Source organism: Podarcis melisellensis, assembly GCF_964234715.1.
Source record: "Podarcis melisellensis genome assembly, chromosome: 18".
Taxonomy (NCBI): Eukaryota; Metazoa; Chordata; class Lepidosauria; order Squamata; family Lacertidae; genus Podarcis; species Podarcis melisellensis.
Genome location: NC_138536.1, coordinates 362,965 through 384,733, shown reverse-complemented (window position 1 = coordinate 384,733; position 21,769 = coordinate 362,965). Strand labels below are relative to the sequence as shown.

Here is a 21,769-nt window from a genome sequence, read left to right as displayed (position 1 = left end):
GCCGCCGTCCGAGGAGGAGGAGGGAGAGCCGTCCGAGGGGCCTCGCAGGAAGGACAGCAGCCGCCGGGGAGGAGGCCGCGGAGACGCCCCCGGCGGGGGAAGCCAGGCCCGCCCGGACCCCGCCGCCGCCGCCCAGGGTCGGGCCGCCGCCGCCGCGGGAGCCCGCCTCGGGTACAGCCGCCCCCGGCAGCGCCACAGCAGGCGCAGCGGAGACGCCGCCGACATGGACGCCGCCATCTTGGACGCCGGAGTGACGACAACGCCGCGCGACGGCGGAGGTAGAGGAGAGAGAGAGAGAGAGAGAGAGAGAGGGAGCGGAAGTGGCGGGGCAGAGCGGCCCCTGCAGAACTTCCGGGGTGGAGAGGGGGGAGGGAGGGAGGCCAGGCGCCGCGGCCGCTGATTGGCCAGTTGCCTTTGCTTGGGCTTTGAATGGGGGAAAGGAAGGATTTGTGTGTTATATTACATTACATTCTTGCCTGGTTGGATTTTACAGTTTATATATGTGTGCTATATATATTTATTATATTTTAATAAAATATAATTATATTATATTGTATTATATTATAGTTTTATTTTATTTTACAGTGTATATACATGTGTGTGTATGTTGTGTTAATCATTTTATTTTACAGTGTATATATGTCTTTTGTTTTATTTTACTGTACTTTTATTTTACAGTGCATATGTGTTATATCATTTTATTTTACTGGGGTACCTCGGGTTACATCCACTTCAGGTTACAGACTCCACTAACCCAGAAATAGTGCTTCAGGTTAAGAACTTTGCTTCAGGATGAGAACAGAAATCGTGCTCGAGCGGCGCAGCAGCAGGAGACCCCATTAACTAAAGTGGTGCTTCAGGTTAAGAACCGTTTCAGGTTAAGAACAGACCTCCGGAACAAATTAAGTACTTAACCACTGTACTTTATTTTGCAGTGTATATGTATGTACTATATTATATCTTATCATTTTACTTAATTTTACAGTGTATATATGTGTGTTACATTGTATTATATCATTTTACTTTATTTCAGACATGTGGTTCATGTCCTTTATTATTATTATTATTATTATTATTATTATTTATATACCGCCCTATACCCCGGGATCTCAGGGCAGTTCACGGAATAAAATCAAGATATAAAACCACAAAATACATAATAAAAACAAAAATGACAACCCAATAGCTCTCCCCCCAAAAACCCCCACATTTTATAAAAGGGCAACTGATATGGGCTTCAAACCGGTTTGGGACGATATATCTATATCTCCCGGCCCTAATGGGCGCCAGCGTAGATGGCTTTAAAAGTGGATCAGAGGCGAAACCCATCGATGGTGCCAGTGACTCCGCTTTCAGAGGCAGCCGTGCTCCTGAATCCCAGTGTCTGGAATTTGCCAAAGCGGAGAGGGTCTTGTGTGTGAATCCTGCTTACAGTAGCTCCCACACCACTACAATCCCATTCCCGTCCCCCCATCACGGAGATTTCATAATTCTACGCTTGAATAACCGTTTTCAGTGCTTTTTTTTCTTAAAAAAAACATTTAGGGGTCCTTTCATTTTGACACAAGAAAATCACCATTTTATAGTTCAAATCAGCAGGGGAAATCAATCCAGCAAATGGACCAAAGTACAAATGATTCACAAAACATTTAGGGGTGTGCGTCCCCCCCCCAGGAAAAAAGCGCCGACCGTCATCATAAATAAACAGCGTTTATTTTCTACGCCAGTAAAGCATCACATCTATACATTCTTTTTTTACAAAAAAAGTGTGTTTTGCTTCAAGTGCTGGAAAGACGAGTGTTTGGTTTTTTGGAGTGGGGATGAGCACGATTCGGGGAGGGGGTGGGAAACACAAAAAAGGAATATTGGCACCGGATTTAAATAACGTGGAAACCCCCCGCGATTGAAAGAAGGAAGAGGCGCTGCAGCGGAGAGAGAGAGGCGCGAGTTCAAATCCTGATGCTCTCGTGCAAAATTGTCACCGTTGGAGGATCCGTCGCTACCTGCTCTCATTTTTGGGCCTGTAATGATGTATCAGAATATGGGGAAAGAATTTGGGGAAGGGGAAATGGATGATGGCTGTGCCTCTCCTCGGCATTTCACAGTCGGTTGATGGCTCCGATCCAGACAGGCCCGCCACTGGCCCCCGGCCGCCTCCCCGGCCCCTCCTGGGCGCCATCACATGGCGGTCTCTCCGCTGAGATGCTTGTGGGTGTCGTTTTCCGGGTAGATCAAGTGGTAGGGCTTCTCGTTCTCCTCGGCCCCCGAGTCGCCCCCCAAGTCGGCGTCCTGCAACTCCAGCTCATGGCGTGACAAGTGCTCCACCACGCCTGCGCCCAGAGAGTCGCCCAGGACGTTGATGGTGGTCCGCAGGCGGTCTCTGGGGGAAGAAACGGGGGGGGCAGTTAAGATGGGGCGGGAAAGGATCTGGGGGTCTGGGTGGGCCGCAAGCTGAACGGGACCTCAATAGATTGGAGAACTGGACCCAAACAAAATGAATTTCCATGGGGACTAATGTCAGGTTTTGCACTTTGGCAGGAAGAAGCAGATGCACAAATATAGGATATAGGAAGATACCTGGCTCACTAGCAGGACATGTGAAAAGGATCTAGGGTCTTAGTGGACCACAAGCTTAACACAGTGATGCAGCAGCAAAAAAGGCGAATGCGATTCTAGTGTCCAGATCAAGGGAAGTCATAGTCCCTCTCTATTCTGCCCCGTGGGACGCAGGAGGCCCTGTGGGTTAAACCACAGAGCCTAGGAATTGCTGATCAGAAGGTTGGCAGTTCGAATCCCCGCAATGACAGGGTGAGCTCCCATTGCTCAGTCCCTGCTCCTGCCAACCTAGCAGTTCAAAAGCACATCAAAAGTGCAAGTAGATAAATAGGTACCACTCCAGCGGGAAGGTAAACGGTGTTTCCGTGCGCTGCTCTGGTTCGCCAGAAGCGGCTTAGTCCCGCTGGCCACATGACCCGGAAGCTGTACGCCGGCTCCCTCGGCCAATAAAGCGAGATGAGCGTCGCAACCCCAGAGTCGGTCACGACTGGACCTCAGGGTCAGGGGTCCCTTTACCTTTTTATTCTGCTCTGTGTCCATTTCTGGTCATCGCAGTTTAAGAAGGATGTTGACAAGCTGGAAGGTGGGCAGAGGAGGGCAAGCGGGATGATCAGGGGTCTGGAAACCGAGCCTGGTGAGGAACGGTTGAAGGAGCTGTGTGTGTTTAGCCAGGAAAAGAGGAGATAGGAGAGCCATCCTCTAATATCTGACATGGAAGAGGGGAAAAGCTTGTTTTCTGCTGCTTCAGAGGGCAGGACTCACACCCGTGGCTTCAACTTCCTGGAAAAGAGATTCCAGGAAAAAACTTTCCGGCTGTGAGAGCTGTTTGGGATGGAAGGTGGTGGACTCTCCTTCCTTGGAGGTTTTTAAAGCCGAGGTTGGAAGGTCATCTGCCATGGATGCTTTAGCTGAGATTCCTGCATTGCAAGGGGTCAGGCTGGATGACCCCTGGGGTCCCGTTCTATTGAACAGACTCGATATAAGACAGCTGCCTATGCTCCTATTTCAAGTGGACCCTGAGGACTAGAAACGTGGGGTCATTCCCTGAAAAAACAAGCTGCCTCTCTGACTTTCTCCAAGGCTCCAGTCACAGATTTTGGGCCAAAGCTGTCGAGAAAGCCTCACGATTCATAACTGCAAAATCTCATTAAAAGTAAATTATATTCTATTATATTTGAAAAACAACTGTAAGCAATCAACATCATTTGCAGGGTTATCTGAAGATTTGCAAGATGAAACTGCTACCTATCCGGGTTGAATAATACAATATTTTAGGTCGTGGTTTAACACGGATAGGAAATGAAGTGAAATGGAAAGATTTAAAGTTTGATTTTGTAAACCGTCAGACGGGAGGGAGGGAAGCCATCGGGCTCAGCTGAGCCAAGGAGATAAAATAAGAGGATATGATGCGACGTAACGTGATAATGTGTAAAACCAACAAAAATTATTTTAGAAAAATTAATGAGTAAAGAAATAAACATGATCCCTCCAGCCCAGGCAGGCAGCGTCACCCCTTCCCGCCTGGCGGGGACTTACAGGAACCAGTCGACCGCCATGATCAAGGTGATGTCTTCGGTCGGCAGCCCCACGGACGTCAGGACGATCACCATGGTCACCAGACCCGCCTGGGGGATGCCGGCCGCCCCGATGCTGGCGGCCGTGGCGGTGATGCTGCAGAGAGCAAGAGGGAGTTGGGTGAGCTGGGGTTTGGCTAGATGTCCCTTGGGGGTCCCTTGGCCAAGATGCCAAAGGGTCCCTTTGAGCACTGCGCTAAAAATGCGCTCACAATTTGGAATGTGTCAGGAAAAAGGGAGAAATAGATGGGAAATTAGTGTGTTTTACTGTCTATAAGACAATCCCATGTATAAGACGCCCCCTAGTTTGGGGAGACTCCGATTTAAGAAAATGGGGGGAAATCTTTATAAGATTTTGGACATTATTTTTTAGGGGGGGAAACTAGTTTTATACAAGGAAATATACAGTAAATAAAATGGAAAACTTGATAAATAATTTAAAAAGAAAGAAAGAAAGAAAGAAAGAAAGAAAGAAAGAAAGAAAGAAAGAAGGAAGGAAGGAAGGAAGGAAGGAAGGAAGGAAGGAAGGAAGGAAGGAAGGAAGGAAGGAAGGAAGGAAGGAAGGAAGGAAAAAGCCCCTCTTTCGCCCCCGCACCTGATGGTGAGGATCTGGCCAAAGTCCAGCTCGTAGTTGTTGACCTGGGCGATGAAGATGGCGGCCAGCGCCTCATAGAGCGCCGTCCCGTCCATGTTGATGGTGGCGCCCACCGGCAGGACAAAACGCGTCACCCTCTTGTCCACGCCGTTGTTCTCCTCCAGGCACCGGAACGTGACGGGGAGCGTGGCCGAGCTGCGGGAGAGAAGACGGGGCGGCCCCGGGGTGAGCCAGCCTGAAACCCTACGCAGAGTAGACCACCCCCACCCCCACCCCGGGATCCAGGTGCGAAGGGAATTCGCACCCGCAGCTCCTTTCCCCCAGAGGACCGTGGGAACTGTGGTTGCAGAAGGCTGGCCAGCTTTCAAAAAGTGAAAACTGGGACACAATGGTTGCTTTTTTTGGCAAAACCTCCCCCCAAAATTGAGCAATCTTAAAGGGTTTAAGGGAGCAGGCTCGTTTTCTGCTTAAAGATTTGCACATTTGCACATGCAGAATGTTGGCACCCTATATATAGAAAGGAGCAAAGCAGGGATATTTGAGGAAGCAGGCAGGGCCCATGACTTACATCTGAGGAGCTGACACAACACAAAGCACAGTTGCTGTATGTAGACTTTATTTTATTTGTTTATTACAGTGGTGCCCCGCAAGACGAACGCCTCGCAAGACGAAAAACCCGCAAGACGAAAGGGTTTTTTGGTTTTTGCGACGCTTCGCTAGACGATTTTCCCTATGGGCTTGCTTTGCAAGACGAAAGCCCATAGGGAAATCTCCAGGGACCTCTTTTAAATGCTGGCGGTGGGGAGCAAAGCCTTTTCCCCCCCTCCGGACTTCAGAAGAGGTCCAGGAAGGCCGGCGGGGGCCGAAAGGCTTTGCTCCCCACCGCCAGCATTTTAAAAGCAGTCCGGGATAGCAGGGAAGCGCTTCCCGCTATCCCGGATGGCTTTTGAAGGCAGGCGGGGGGGAGCAAAGACTTTCGCCCCCCGCCAGCCTTCAGAAGAGGTCGGGGGACAGACTGTCCCCGGACCTGGTCTGAAGGCGGTTTCCATAGGAACGCATTAATTGATTTTCAATGCATTCCTATGGGAAACCGTGCTTCGCAAGACAAAAAGACTTGTGGAACGAATTAATTTCGTCTTGCGAGGCACCACTGTAGCTTATATTTTGGAAATGGACATCCAGGTGTTTTTTCCTTTATTTTTTGGGGGGCCCCCCAACAGAGTGGGGCCGAAAGCTAGAGCTTGCTTAGCTTATACGTAAATCCTGAACTGATCAATCTATTAAAAGATAGACAGACAGACAGACAGACAGACAGGTAGATGAGAGAGAGAGAGATGACAGATAGATGGATAGATAGATAGATAGATAGAGATAGATGATCAATTGTTCAAAAGATAAATGATGATAGATAGATGATAGATAGATAGATGATCAATCTAACAATAGATAGACAGATAGATAGATAGATGAGAGAGAGATTAGATAGATAGATAGATAGATAGATAGATAGATAGATAGATAGATAGATGATAGATAGATAGATATAGATTTTATTTTGGAAATATACATCCAGGGTTTTTTCCCCTTTAAATTTTTTTTGGGGGCCCCCAAGAGAGTGGGGTCCTAAGCTAGAGCTTGTTGAGCTGATACATAAATCCGGCGCTGGGCCTGATCCGTTCAGGGTGCCAGGAAGGGCGGCACCCCCCCAACCAGAAATCCGGCCCTCGGGGTCCCGGAACCGGCCCTCAGGGGCCCCCTGGCGTCTGCTTGCGCCCGCTTACCTGGAGGAGGTGCCGAAGGCGGTGACGAGGGCCTGGAGCAGCCCCCCCACGAAGCGCCAGGGGTTCTTGCGGGTGACGGCGAAGTAGATGAGGGGCAGGACGAGGAGGCCATGGACCAGCAGCCCCACAATGACCGTCAGGGTGTACATGCCCAGCTGGCCCCCCATCACCGCCAGGTCGTCCATCTCCAGGATCTTGCCCGCGATCAGGAAGAGGATACCAATGGGGGCGTACCTGGGGGGGGGAGAAGAAGGGGGATCAGGACCAGCCAGAGCCTCCGCCAGCTTCTCATAATCGCCGTTTTAATTTTCGTGGCTTGTGGGCCTCTGGGAAGCAAAGCAAGGCTCTAGTCCTCATGAGGGCGAAGGAGTTAGGAATCCGCCTTGCGGCTAGCCAGGCCACTGAGATCAGTACTGTCCGCACTGACGGGCAGCACCAGCAAACCAGGTTGATTTTAATTCTAATTTTTTTGAAACAGTTCCTTCTACTGAGAATTTTATTTTGCTTCTTGTAAACCACTTTGAGTTTTGTTTTTTTGCAAACGGCTTTGAATTTTATACTGTGGTTGTTGTTTTTTTGGAAAACCTCGTTGAGGTTGGCAGAGCATGAGGTTTTTAAAACGAGGGTGGTGGGTTCGAGTCTGAAGTTGCGCAACGATTCCTGCGATGCAAGGAGGTGGGGCTGGACCCCTTTCCGACCCCTTTGCCCCACGTGGGGCTCAAACCCACAATGCCGAGAGGAAGGGGGTCTGGAGCTCTACCGACTGGCCTGGCCTGAAGTCGTAGACCGATTGTAGAATCGTAGAGTCATGAGGGGTCCCAGGGGTCATTCATCCCAACCCGCTGCAACGGCCGACTCGAACCCGCGACCCGGCTTTCCCCCCCCCAAAAAAAAAGCCGGAAGAATTTCTGCTAGGTTTGGTGGGAGAAGATATTAAGAAGAGAGACCAAAGATTATATCTGTATGCAACAAGAGCAGCTAGAGTGGAAGTTGCAGGAGATTCCGCCTGTAAGGGAATGGCAGATAAAGCTGGTCGAATACGCTGAAATGGCAAAACTGACACACAGAATTCGCAGAATTTGGAGGAGACGAAGGACCAAAAAGAATGGAGTAAATTTATGGTTTATATAAGTGAGAACTGTAGGAATATGAAAACGTTGGCAGGACTGAATTCAATCTTATGTCCCTGAGTAATTTTTAACCAGTGAAACTGTGAATTCTAGATTGGAATAAGAAAACTTGCGGAAGGAAAGGACGGAAGTCGACGGCTCTATGGAGCATAAAGTAGGATATATGTAATATATCCAACACACTGACCAGATGCTTGGAAGCTGTGGCTGGATGGTTTCGTGGGAGCCGATTGAAACTAAATCCTTCGAAGACAGAGGTCCTATGGCTAGGTCGGGATGGCATGGGGATGAGGGACCAACTCCCTTCTCTTGCGGGGGCCCAATTAGTGCCATTGCCTTCCGTTAAGAGTTTGGGTGTAATCCTTGACGCCTCCCTTTCCATGGAGGCGCAAGTTACAGCAACAGCCAAGGCGACATTTTTCCACCTTCGCCGCATCAAGCAGTTGGTCCCTTACCTTTCCCGCCCCGACCTGGCCACAGTGATCCATGCGACGGTCATCTCCAGGCTTGACTACTGTAATTCGCTCTATGCGGGGCTGCCCTTGAAGCTGTCCCAGAAACTCCAGCGGGTACAGAATGCTGCAGCGAGGCTCCTCACGGGGTCTCTGCCATGGGAGCAGATTCACCCAGTGCTTTTCAAGCTGCATTGGCTCCCGGTGGAGTACAGGGTCAGATTTAAGGTGCTGCTTTTGACCTTTCAAGCCCTTCACGGCCTAGGACCCTCGTACCTACGGGACCGCCTCTCCCGGTATGCCCCACGGAGAGCCTCAAGGTCCATAAATAACAACACCCTAGTGGTCCCAGGCCCTAAGGAAGTTAGATTGGCTTCAACCAGAGCCAGGGCCTTTTCAGCACTGGCTCCGGCCTGGTGGAACGCTCTGCCTCATGAGACCAGGGCACTGCAGGATCTGATCTCTTTCCGCAGGGCCTGTAAGACAGAGTTGTTCCGCCTGGCCTTTGGCTTGGAGCCAATTTGATACCCTCCCTCCCTCCCTCCCTCTCTTTCTTTTTTCCTTTCCTTCTCCTCCTGTAATGAGGCTACATTTTAGTAGTTTAATGTTTCAATATTTTAATGTTGTATTTTATTTTTGTTTTTAAGTTGTAATCATTCATCTTGTTTTTATTATTAATTGTAAGCCGCTCTGAGCCCGGCCTTGGCTGGGGAGGGCGGGGTATAAATAAAAAATTATTATTATTATTATTATTATTATTATTATTATTATTATTATTATTTAATAAGACTTGATGTTTTTGTTGGTTGGTGTTGGTGTTCTTAAATCTCAATAAAAAGCATTTTTTGGGGGGGAAAGAACCCGCCACCCTGCGATCCCCGGGTTCGACGCTCACCAGATGATGACGGCCACCATGCGGAGAATGGCCTCGTTGAGGGCGTCGAAGAATTCCCGCAGGGGCAGCCCCCTCTGCTTCATGTTCCCGATGACCAGGCCAAAGCAGATGGAGAAGACCACCAGGCCCAGGGCGTTGACCCCGTTGACCGACCCGGCGCCCGGGACCACTTCCTCGTAGCTCAGCACCTCCGGGAGGGCGCCCAGCGCCTGGGAGACGTTGTGCCAGATGCCGGTGGCGTTCTCAGGCGGCGGCAGTGGCGAGGGGGGCCAGGCCAGGGTGGTGGTGGTGCTGCTGCTGGCGTTGCGGGGCAAGGCCTGCGGGGCGGAGGTGGGGGCTCCCCTGGCCAGGGTCCGGTTGACGACTCTGACGCTGTACTGGGTCTTGTACTGGGGAGAGGGAAAACAGAGGATTGATTTGATGCCAAACCAGGAAAGCCGCCCATTGAGCTCCATAGAGCCTGCACTGTCTGGCAGCAGCAGCTCTCCAGGGTTTCAGGCAGGTGGGCTGGTACTGAGTCCAATGGAGGAAGGATCCAGTCCTCACGAATTTGAATCAAGGGGTTGATTGAATACAAACTCCCAAAACTGTTGCCTGGCTCGTGGAGCTCCATAGTGCCAGCACTGGCTGGCAGCAACAGCTGTCCAGAGTTCTGGGCCCCCAATGCAGTTGGTCTGGCCCTGAGCCCCAGAGAGGAAGGAGCAGCCAGTCCTCAGGATTCAGAATCAAGGGACTCATTTAATACAGACTCAGGAATCCGTTCCCCGACCCATCAAGCTCAATATGGCCCACACGGGCTGGCAGCAGCAGCTCTCCAGGCAGGCAGGTGGGCTGGTACTGAGCCCAAGGGAGGAAGGATCCAGTCCTCACAGATTCAAATCAAGGGGTTGATTTAATACAAACACCAGAAACTGCTGCCTGGCCCATGGAGCTCAATAGTGCCTGCACTGGTTGGCAACAGCAGCAGCTCTCCAGAGTTTCCAGAGTCTAGCCCTGAGCCCCAGAGAGGAAGGATCCAGTCCTCAGGATTCAGAATCAAGAGGTTGATTGATTATAAACTCGGGAGACTGTTCCCCATCAAGCTCAATATGGCCCACACTGGCTGGCAGCAGCGGCCCTCCACAGTTTCAGGCAGGTGGTCTAGCCCCGAGTCCAAGTGAGGAAGGATCCAGTCCTCATGAATCCGAATCAAGAGGTTGATTGAATACAAACTCGGGAGACTGTTGCCTGCTCCACCAGTCTCACCTACACTGGCCGGCAGCAACAGCCTTAAGACTGAGCCGGATCCACTACACTGGATGGGGCGAGACGGGGAACCTGCCCAGCTGCGCCCCCTTACCTGTCTGAAGCAGGCCTCCACCAGGTTCGGGGGGAACATGTTCCTGCGGACGGAAGGGGGAAAGAAAACCAGATTATTCTGGTGGGCTGCCTGCCCGGGATGGTTCAGCTGGGACCCCTGCCTTTCCGGAGGTTGGGCTGGATGACCCCCCGGGGTCCCGCTCACCGGACGAGGTCCAGGAAGGCGTCGGTGGTGTGGACCTGCTCGACGGTGCCCTGGCGGTGCAGGGCGTCCTTGCTGCCCTTTCCGGGGTGGATGATGAGGACCATGAAGATGCCGATGAAGACGGCAATCAGGGTGGTCAGCGTGTAATAGACGACGGCGCGGAAGCCCATCTTGCCCGAGGCGCTGCTGTCCAGAGACGCCATCCCTGCCGGGCGGACGAGAGGGAGGAGTCGGGGGAAACTAGATCTTGATTTGAACTCCAATTGGAAATCAGATCCAAATTCAACATAAATATTTAAATAGAAGTGGCGAAATTCAAATTCGAAATAAATATTTAAATAGAAGTGGCGAAATTCAAATTCGAAATAAATATTTAAATAGAAGTGACGAAATTCAAATTCGAAATAAATATTTAAATAGAAGTGACGAAATTCAAATTCGAAATAAATATTTAAATAGAAGTAACAAAATTCAAATTTGAAATAAATATTTAAATAGAAGTAACAAAATTCGAATTCAAAATAAATATTTAAGTATAAGTAATGAAATTCAAAGTAACTATTTCAATATAAGTAATGAAATTCAAATTTGAAATTCAAATTGAGATTCAAAGTATTTAGCTGCCAAAGATGCTGTTTTTATTCCAGATGTTACCAATACTAAAAGGAGTGGCGATTTTTAAGGAATGGCAAAGGACGATTTCCAGATACATATGGCAGGGCAAAAAGCCGAGAATCAAGTATAAATTACTGACAGATGCAAAGGAAAGGGGAGGCTTTGCCCTGCCGGATCTGAAGCTATACTACGAAGCATCGTGCCTTTGCTGGTTAAAAGAATGGATTAAACTTAAAAATACAAAACTCTTGGATTTGGAAGGATTTGACAACAGATTTGGATGGCACGCATACCTTTGGAAAGAAAAGAAGAAGGGATACAAAACTTTTGAAAATCACATCTTCCGGAAATCGCTATGGGAAGTTTGGGACAGATATAAAAACATATTGGAAGGGGGGGTGCCACATTGGCTATCACCACTAGAGGTTATGGGGGTCAAAAAAGTTAATATGAGAAGCGATTGGATTACCTATGGAGACTTAGTAGAGAAAGAAGGAGGAAAGTGGAGATTAAAACCATATGAACAAGTCAAAGAGCATGTTTTTGATTGGCTGCACTACCATCAAATAAATGAAATGTTCAAAAAGGATGTGAAAGAAAAGGGGTATAAAGAAAAAGATTCGAGATACCAAACAGAGATAGTGAACAGCGACTCCAAAACAATTTCCAAAATGTACAAAATCTTGCTGGAATGGCACACAATAGATGAGGAAGTGAAAGTAGTAATGATTCAGTGGGCCAAAGATTTAGGATACAATATAGACTTCGACGACTGGCAGAAAATATGGAATGAGAATTTGACATTTACGGCATGTACCACACTAAAAGAAAATGTAATGAAGATGGTTTACAGGTGGTACATGACACCAGCAAAATTGGCAAAAATGTATAAAACCTGTAACAAATGCTGGAGGTGTAAGGAGAAGGAGGGTACGTTCATACATATGTGGTGGGACTGTAAAAAAGTAAGGGGGTTCTGGGAAGCTATATACAACGAACTAAAGAAAATACTAAAATACAGTTTTGCTAAAAAACCAGAAACCTTCCTTCTAGGCATAACAAGAACGGATATAAGTAGGAGAGATCTTAAACTGTTTCAATATGCTACTGTCGCAGCGAGGACACTGCTAGCACAAAGGTGGAAACAAGAAATGGTTCCGACTTTAGAGGAATGGAGATCAAAACTAATAGATTACGCAGAGTTAGACAAATTAACGGGGAAAATTAGATACAAAAAGGACCAGAATTTTATTGAGGACTGGGGGAAATTTACAGAGTATTTGGAAAGTATATGTGAGGATAGTACAACGCTAGCGTGTTTTAAAGAGGCTTTGTGAAAGTAGAAGGAGTATTGTCAAAAGGCAAGCAAAGATAGAAACATAATACTTAATGGCAATATAAAATTAAGGAATGTGAAGAGAGGATTGGAAATACGAAAGATTGTCAGAAAGGTTGGGGGAGGTCCAAGTAAGGCTAAATATGTGATATATAAATGGATTTGTTTATCGCTTTTTATGGAAAACTTTAATAAAAATTTATATATAAAAAAAAAGAGATTCAAAGTATTTAAATATAAGCAATTAGATTCAAATTCAAAGTAAATGTTTAAATACAAGTAATTTAATTCAAATTAAAATTGGAAATTCAAATTGAAATTCAAAGTAAATATTTAAATATAAGTAATGAAATTCAAATTCAAAATTGAAATTCAAAGTAAATATTTAAATAGAAGTAATGAAATTCAAATGCGAAGGAAATGTTTAAATATAAGTAATGAAATTCCAATACGAAGTAAAGGTTTAAATACAAGTAATGAAATTCAACTTGAAATTCAAAGTATTTAAATATAAGCCATTAAATTCAAATTCAACGTTTAAATACAAGTAATTTAATTCAAATTCAAAGCAAATATTTAACGATAAGTCATCAAATCCGAATCCGGTTTTAATTTTTCAATATTTCTGTTTATTTAAACATGAAACATTTACATGTCAGGCACACACAGGCATTTATCGACGCCCGCGTTTCCCCCGTGCAAGAGCGCCCAGAGATCCCGCCCGGCCGGGTCGGCGCCCAGGTGCGCCCGCTCACCTGTGATGAGGCTGGAGACGATGAGGGGCAGGACCAGCATCTGCAGCATGCGCATGAGGAGCTCCCCGGGGAAGGAGAAGTACTTCACCTGCCGGAAGGTGAGCTTGTAGGGCCGCAGGGCCAGCGCCAGGGTGATCCCTGCGGGGCAAAGGAGGGGCTCAGAGATCCGCTCCCGGAGGCATGGGCAGAGTGCCGCCGGGAAGGGGGAAGCTCAGAGCCCCAGGCGGACTACAACTCCCATGGTCCCCTCAACGCACTCCCAGGGGGTGATGGGAACCGGAGTCCCCGACTTTAAAAAGTCACTTAAATCCCTTCTGTAGCCAATTTGGACGTGGGCCCACACAGCTCAGAAACCCATACCATTTATCAAATTTTAAATTGGGTTTCGGGAATATCGGCTGGATATTTTGTCCGCCTTTGACCTGCTTCATCATCATCATAATAATAATAATAATAATAATAATAATAATAATAATAATATTGTATTGGTGGCTCCCAACAGAATAGTAAAAACATGATAAAACATCAAACATTAAAAATTGGCCTTTGTGGAAGTGTAGCTTGTGAAGAATAATAATAATAATAATAATAATAATAATAATAATAATAATAATAATAATATTCTATTGGCGGCTCCCAATATTAAAAACATGATAAAACATCAAACATCAAACATTTTGGGGAAGTGCAGTTTGTGTATACTTAAAAGGGGAGGTGGGGAGATATTTAAAGAAGAGCTTAAATATTTCCCTTTTTAAAAATAAAATAAAAGAGAGAGTTTTCATGCAGTTCTTTCCCTCCAAGCCAATTAATTCCCAAATGAGGATGCAACAGATTTGGGGAAGGAATAAAAAGAAAAAAATATGAAATTGAAATGAACTGCAAAGAGACCAGATTAGGAAATGAACCCCACTGCAAAACTTTAAATTATTTTTGTAAAGTTTAAAAAAATAAACTTCTTTAAAGTTTTAAAAATATATCATTCTTTTTTGAGATCTAGCCAGCGGAGAGAGCGAAGCAGATCTCCCCTCTGCAGCTTGCTGGAGTTTTCCCCCCTCCCAATCCTCTGTAATCCTTGCAAATTTTTCTGGCTCTTTTTCTCCCTCTTCTTAATTTTTATTTTGTTTAGGAACCGGGAGCTGTTTGGCGTCACCTGCAAGCAGCTCGTGATCGGCTTAATCTGACCCACACACGCAAAGCGGGGCGGCAGCCTTCCCCCTCCGGCGCTGGCCGATCCCCAGATCTCCCAGAAGGGACCCCTGAGGCTCATCTAGTCCAACCCTCTTTTGCCCAGCGCAGCATTCGAACTCGTGACCTGAGATCCAATCTTGCGCTGACTGAGCTACGTATTCCGGATTTAAAGAAAGCAGCGCATTATCTGCTTTCCAGGGGGCAGGTGTGGAACCTTGAGCCTTACCCAGCCCCAGGCTTGAATTTGGATGGGACCCCCTACGGTCATCCATCCCAACCCCAGAGGGAGTCCATTTTGGGTGGTCACCTTGTGGCTTGGAGGGGGGTCAGATGTTAAGGAAGAGGCTTAACCCCCCCACTCCACAGCCTGCCTCTTCCTAGCGATGATGCCTTTTCAGAGAAGCGGTGCGATCGCTCGGTGGCCCACGATTCGAATCCTGCTCGCGATTTCACCCGGCGATTGCCCTCCTCTCCAAAAAGAGCCCGCCACTCTCCGACAAAGATCCTGGGCTGTGCCTCAGTTCCCCCTATTGCAACTTGGTCGGGAGAAGCCATGCACGCCGCAAATTTCCCCAGTCCTCTTTTAAATCCTGTAGCGGGGAGTTCCGCCGGCCAACTCTGTGCGAAATCAGGGCTTTCTCGGGACGGCAAGGGGATTCGGCCCCGCCGGACCCCTGGCACCCCAAAGATGCCCCTCTGAGGCTATGCAGGGACCCCCAAGCCCCCGCTGCGCCCCCTTACCCAGAAGGACGGCGGTGACGGTGAGCAGGACGAAGGCGTTCCTCTGCAGGCAGCTGCGGACGCTCTCCCGGGTGACGGCGTACATCCTGGCCTGCGCCCGGGCCGCCCTCTTGCGCAGGACATGGCGCAGGCGTTGTGCCCGCCCGCCCCCCGGACCCAGCGCCTTGGACTCCTCCTCGTTCAGGAACAGGCTGTTGGCGCGCGCCTGGCGCTCACCCATCGCGGGGGCCGCTCAGCACCCCGGGGACCTGGGTTCGGGGAGAAGGAGGCGAGAGCCAGGGGGTGAGCGCAGCCACAGCCGGCCGGACCAGGAAAAAACCACATGGGAGGGCTGGCCTGCCTCCTTCCTCCCTTCCTTTGCTACCTAATTTCCCTTCCTTCCTTCCTTTGCCACCTAATTCCTTCCTTCCTTCCTTCCTTCCTTTGCCACCTAATTCCTTCCTTCCTTCCTTCCTTTGCCACCTAATTCCTTCCTTCCTTCCTTTGCCACCTAATTCCTTCCTTCCTTCCTTTGCCACCTAATTCCTTCCTTCCTTCCTTTGCCACCTAATTCCTTCCCTCCATCCTTCCTTCCTTTGCCACCTAATTCCTTCCTTCCTTCACCTAATTTTTCTCTTTCTTTCTTTTCCTTCCTTCCTTCCTTCCTTCCTTCCTTCCTTCCTTCCTTCCTTCGCCACCTAATCTTTCTTTCTTTCTTTCTTTCTTTCTTTCTTTCTTTCTTTCTTTCTTTCTTTCTTTCTTTCTTTTTCTCTTCCTTCCTTCCTTCCTGCCTGCCTGCCTTCCTGCCTGCCTTCCTTCGCCACCCAATTTCTTCCTTCCTTCCTTCCTTTTTGTAATACCTTGGTGCTTTACTGACAGACCCTTCAGAACTGTCATATCAACCATCATAAAAGCCCCAAAGGATTAACATGAAATACAAGGGTTTTATATATATATATATATAAAAACATAGATTAGAAATATCCAAGCGCTGCCTTCTCCTCTCCTGGGTTTAAAAAGCAAGCCAGCCCTGCTGTGCGGGACAAAGCAGGAACCAGGCTTCAGCTGGCGTAAAAAATAATCATGTTTCAGCATTTCTGCAGCAACGTTTTTCTTGTGCTGAGTGGCCAAAACCACCTGCTTTCTAACATTCCAGTGTTGTAGAACCGTGGAAAGGGTTCCCCAGGGGTCATCCAGTCCAGCCCCCTTGATTCCCAGAATGACTGACAGCGAAGGGACCCGGCGGTCATCTAGCCCAACCCGCTGCGATGCAAGAATCTGGGCTGCGCCTCTGCCCCGGTCGGGTCGCCCCGATTAAAACCGCCGTCCAGAACCAGCTCCCACCCCCAGAAAACCCCTTGGCGCAACCTCTGGGCAAAAAGCAACGGGCCCATTTTCTGGAGGGGGAGACTGAGGCTCGGCCGGCCGGGAGAGTGCCCTGAGGGCACGCGAGGACACAGCTGGCATGCCAAGAGCTGGCTTGGCACGGGGAGCCGGGATTTTAAAATCCAGCCATCTGCAAAGCAAACCGGCCTCTCCGGACCAGCCGGGGGCCGGACCCCTTGAGCCGACCCACCTCTGGGTGCTATGTGGGGCTCCCTGGGACGGGCGAGGGGCGGCCCAGATCCGTGGCTTACCTGGCGGAGCCTCTGCCAGGCTCAGGTCCTCTGTGCCAGGGAAACCTCTCGCCTCCGCCGCTCTGGAGCTCTGGCAAGGAAAAAGAAGTCCGGGTGAGGCTTGGAGGGAGGAGGCGGCGCCAGCCCTGCGCGTGGGGCTTTGGGCCCCCGGTGGGACGCCGGGAGAGGAGCTTAACCCTCTTGCGCCAGCCTGGAGAGGGAGGCGCCACGCAGGAGTCGGGCTGGATCCAGCCCAGGGCTCAGGGCAGCCCCGCTTGCCGCGGATCTGTTGCTCTAGGTTCCTGCCCAGAACGGCCCAGGGGGAACCCAAAGGTCATCCAGCCCCACCCCGAAGGAACCCTGGCTAAATGGGTGGAGGGTGGAATGGGAACCTCACAGGGAGGTTGCTCAGCGGACAAAGAGTCGGCCACAATCGCTTCTGCCATGCGGCTTAGAAGGAAAAGCCCAATTGTGGAAGGAAATATTTTCCTTCTTTCTTTTTAGAAAGGTCCATCCTGGGTTTCTGTTGCCCGCAGCGTCCGGAGAACGGATGCCCTTAAGTCATTTGGCAATGGCAGGTAGACTGTGCCTATGAGGGGAGGCTCCCTTGAGGGAGCAGGAGCAGGAGACCCGCCTCGCAGGGTTGCAAGCCAGATGTGGGGCGGCCCCTGGGAGGATAAAAAGCAGGATAGGACCGGCGGAATCCCAGCGCTGGAATTCCGTGCAATGAATGAAAAATTTCAAGGAAGAGGAAATTGCAACGTGCCGTGCGGCGAAAAACAAATTCCAACGCCAGCCGTGCATTGCAATGAAATAAAACGGAGATTTGGGGCAGAAAAGAACAGGGGTGGGGGGGCTTCTTCCCTAGCAGCCGTTTTCTGCTTCCGGATTCGAGTTCCTGGGAACGGGCTCTGGGGCTCAAATCCTGACAATTTGTGGGCGCTGCTGTCTCCCTTCCAGAAGGCAAAGCGATTTGCGACGCTCAGGGCATCGCTGGCCGCATGTGGGCCTGCAAAGTCCTCCGGAGGACCCCCCCCCATATTTCTGTGCCCCCCCCCATTTTCCCTGCATGGCTTACTCACATATCCTTTCCGCACCAGACGGACAAGCTCCTGCGCTCTCTCTCTCTCCTTGCAGAAAATCCCTGGATGCCAAGAGGAGGAGAAGGACCAGCTCTGAACAAAGCAGGCGAGATCGGAAAGGGGGGGGGGGAGAGCGGCTGTGTGCCCACGCCTGGGGAGGGAATGGGGGGGGGAGAGATGCGGAGAGGGGCCCAATCCGGAGGAGAGAGTCTGTTGCCAAGGCCATCTCCCCGGAAGATGCAGCGCCCAAGGAAGGAAATCTGGAGCGGAGATGAAGGCACAGCCCCCTAGACCCACACGTGGGGGGCTGAATCGGCCTGGGGGTGGGTTGCTTCCCAGCAGCCCCCTCCCCAATTCAAAGCAAGGATCTGGCTTCTTCCGGAGGGGGAAACCAGGCAGGCGGTCCTTTGCAAATTTCAAAAAGCTGGATGCACAAATCGCTTAAAAATAAAAGATGGCAACTTGCAAAAAAAGGAATTTCAGTTTGCGAAAGGGAAAATAATCAGAATTAATCCTTCCGCAGAGCTGAATCCGGTGGTTGGGCTATGGCGGAAATTTATATATTATATTTATGCTTCTACTGTTCTGCATTGAATCGGAGACCGTTATGGACATAATCGAAAAGGAGACCTGGGTTCGGATCCTCAATTGTTAAGTTGCAAGCGTCCTACTCCACCGGGCTGTTGCGGGGATTAAATGAGGGAGAACCACAAGTAGATGGGCGGAGTAGAAATAAATTATTATTATTATTATTATTATTATTATTACTCATGCCGCCTCGAGATCCTTGGAGAACCAAGGCCGGCGTGTCAATGCAAGGAATGAATAAAACGGGCTCATCGTCCTGATCCCATTTTACAGGACTGTAAAAAGTCCAGAGAGGCTCCGAATGATCAGCCTAACTGTTACAGCTGGGAAACGAAGGAGCAGAGATGCCCCCGAGGTCCTGGGCACGGGTCCCAACGGGCGCCTCTGAGCACGTGGGGAGCGCCAGCAGGAAAAACGGACCTGGAACTGGAGAGCAGGATTTCCTCGCTCCTGCCAAAGCCGTTTCGCCAGGAGGATTTGAAACCTTACACCCGCTGCCCAGAAAAAATAAAAAGCGTTTCCAGATTAAATAAAGCGAAGGCACGCAGGAATGTGCTCCCTCCTGCGTCAGGGAACGAGCCTCCATCTTTCCCTGCGCAGAAACCCTGCAAAAATCAGAATTTTGGAGCAAAAAGGGCCCCCAAAACACAGGATCGGGACCGTTTGTTTTCTGTTCAAAGTCAAGAGCAAATGCCATTCTAGTCTTATACTCAGAGGCCGGGCAGGCGCTCTGAGTGCAGAAGGTCGGGCAGGTCTGTTGCAGCTGCAAGAGGCTGCAGGCGCAGAGGGCTTATCCACTGGTGTTGCCGGCACTGACTGGCAGGGTGACAAGGGACGAGCGCAGCAACACCAAACTGTTAGACCTTCTGCATGCAGAGCACCTGTTCTGGCGCTGGGCAAAGGTGGTTCTCTTAAAAGCCATGTTTATGGTCCTCAGTGCTGTGAGCAAGGGCATGGAGATCTGCTTTACATCACCCGCACTGGCTGGCAGCAGCGGCTGTCCTACCTTGAAGGAGGAGGGCCTTCTGCACTCAGGTGCTTGACCGCTGAGCTCCATGCGGTCCTCATGAGTCTGAATACAAGCTGAAGGAATGGAAGAAGCTGCCTTGGACCATTGCTCTGCCTAGCGCAATACAGCCTGCACTGACTGGCAGCAGCTCTCCCGCTAGGAGATCCCTGTGAGGTTTGGACCTGGGAAACCTTCTGCATGCCAAGCACCTGCCCTTCCCAGTTCCTCAATTTTATCAACAGGAGGCTGGTTTAAACGGAGCTGAAATCGGCCCAGCTAGCTCCATAAAGCCTGCACGGGCTGGCAGCAGCTCTCCCGCTAGGAGATCCCACCTAGCTCACCACTGCCAGCACTGGCTGGCAGCGGCAGCTCTCCCCAGTGCTCTGCACATGACACTCACCTTTGCAAGACAGTAGCTGCCAGTTGAGACCGGGCCCAGAAGGCGGGTTTTCCCCCTCCCCCCGTGAATCCTTCCTGGCGTCTTGGCCAGGGCAGCTCAGTCGGCAGAGCCTGAAACTCGTGATCCCAGGGTTGTGAGTTCGAGACCAAGATTGCTGGGGGTTGGACTGGATGACCCCCCGGGGTCCCTCCCCTTCTCTGCTTCTACATCTGGAGCGCCGGGCAGATGTTCCTTGCTCTTTCTTCCCTGGAGAGGAAGATACTTCCCCTATTTCGCCTTCACCATTTTGGGCAGGCTGGGGGGCGGGTGGGGAGGGGTCACGAGGGCCTGCTACCCCCCTCCTAACGCTGGGGCTGAGATCGCCAGACCCCACAGATGTCCCACCCTCCTCACTCCCCACAACCACTATTTTTAAGGGGCTCCGGGGCGCCCATCAATCTCTCCTGCTCCCCTTTCCCCTGGCAGAGACCCCACGAGGAAGGCTTCATTTATATTTATATTTATATTTATACATAATATTAAGGCTTATAGAGAAAAATACAAAACAAAAATCCAAAATACAAATACAAAGCGAAAATACAAAATATCTTTCCCACTTTTTCTAAGCAATCTAAGACATTCACGCGGATGCCATGCAGACACAAAAACGGGGCGAGAGAAACAGAGAAGGACACGGAAATTGGGGGGGTGGGACTCCGCCCACTAGGCGACACTCCCGCTGGAGGGGGCAAACGCGCCCCCTTTCCTCTCCAACTACCCCCTCCTCGGTCCCATCTGGTGGGGCTTCCACCTTCCTCCCCACCCCAGGTCCCCCTCCTAGACCCGCGTCACGTGTGAACGAGGCGGGATGGCGTGCAGGCGGGGAAGGCAACGTGGCGAAGCTGCCGCCCTACCTGGCCGGGCTGCTGTGGCTTCTGCAGGGGCGGCAGCTGCTCCTTCCCCGTCCGCACGTGCGCTGCCCGCCGCGGCTCCCTCTTCCTGGGCTGCTGCTGCTGCTGCCTGCCTGGGGCGCGGAGGCGGAGGGCGCGCCTCCCCGGAGCCCATTGGCCGCGCCGGGCGGGCGGGTCCGCGCCCAGGGCCGCCTCCCAGCTCCCCAGGGCGGGCAGGGCAGGGCAGCCGCGGAGCCGGGGCGCGGAGGAGGAGGAGCAGGGGGACAAGGGCACCCCGGGGCATACGCAGAGCGCGCCCGGCCCCAGCCGGCCAGAGGAAGGACAAGGGCGCCTCTGGGCAGACGCAGAGCCGGCAGCTTCCCTTGAAAGCAAGGAAGAAAAAGGTGCCTCTGGGCATACGCAGAGTGGGCAGCTCTCCCCTTGAAAGATAGGAAAGGACAAAGGTGCCTCTGGGCATACGCAGAGCGGGCAGCTTTCCCCTTGAAAGATAGGAAAGGGTGTCTCTGGGTGTACGCAGAGCGCGCCCGGCCCCAGCCTGCCAGAGGAAGGACAAGGGCGCCTCTGGTCATATGCAGAGCGTGCAGATTCCCCCCTTGAAAGAAAGGAAAGGGTGTCTCTGGGCATATGCAGAGAGGGCACTGCCTGAGCATGCCAACTTCCTCTCCTCTTGCAGGACAAGGGTGCCTCTGGGCATACGCAGAGCGTGCAGCTCCCATGAAAGACAGGAATGAAAGGGTGTGTCTGGGCATACGCAGAGCGCACCCGGCCCCAGCCTGCCAAAGGAAGCACAAAAGCGCCTCTGGGCATACACGGAGCGGGCACGGCCTGAGCATGCCAGCTGCCTCTCCTTTTGCAGGAAAAGAGCGTCTCTGGGCATACACAGAGTATGCAGCTCCCCCCTTGAAAGCAAGGAAGAAAAGGGCGCCCCGGGGCATACGAAGAGCGGGCAGCTTCCCTTGAAAGCAAGGAAGAAAAAGGTGCCTCTTGGCATACGCACAGCGCACCCGGCCCCAGCCTGCCAGAGGAAGGACAAAGGTGCCTCTGGGCATACGCAGAGCGGGCAGATTCCCCCCTTGAAAG

General features: G+C 50.7%; 1 protein-coding gene across 2 annotated transcripts; it reads right to left on the bottom strand.

Annotated features, from left to right (window-relative positions):
* Positions 1-1,691: 1,691 nt before the first annotated feature.
* LOC309360762 (excitatory amino acid transporter 1-like) lies at positions 1,692-20,755 on the bottom strand. Of its 2 annotated transcripts, none has more exons than XM_081895620.1 (11): positions 20,693-20,755; positions 16,742-16,811; positions 15,126-15,373; positions 13,194-13,331; positions 10,488-10,692; positions 10,323-10,365; positions 8,984-9,372; positions 6,507-6,740; positions 4,726-4,920; positions 4,093-4,227; positions 1,692-2,380 (listed from the first exon to the last, which is right to left on the bottom strand). In XM_081895620.1, the coding sequence occupies exons 3-11, from the start codon at positions 15,343-15,345 to the stop codon at positions 2,179-2,181; spliced, it is 1,761 nt and encodes a 586-aa protein (XP_081751746.1). In that variant the 5' UTR covers positions 15,346-15,373; positions 16,742-16,811; positions 20,693-20,755; the 3' UTR covers positions 1,692-2,178. The 2 variants fall into 2 exon arrangements, with proteins under 2 accessions (XP_081751746.1, XP_081751745.1); XM_081895619.1 differs by lacking the exon at positions 20,693-20,755 and adding an exon at positions 17,803-18,559.
* Between the last annotated feature and the right edge of the window lie 1,014 nt (positions 20,756-21,769).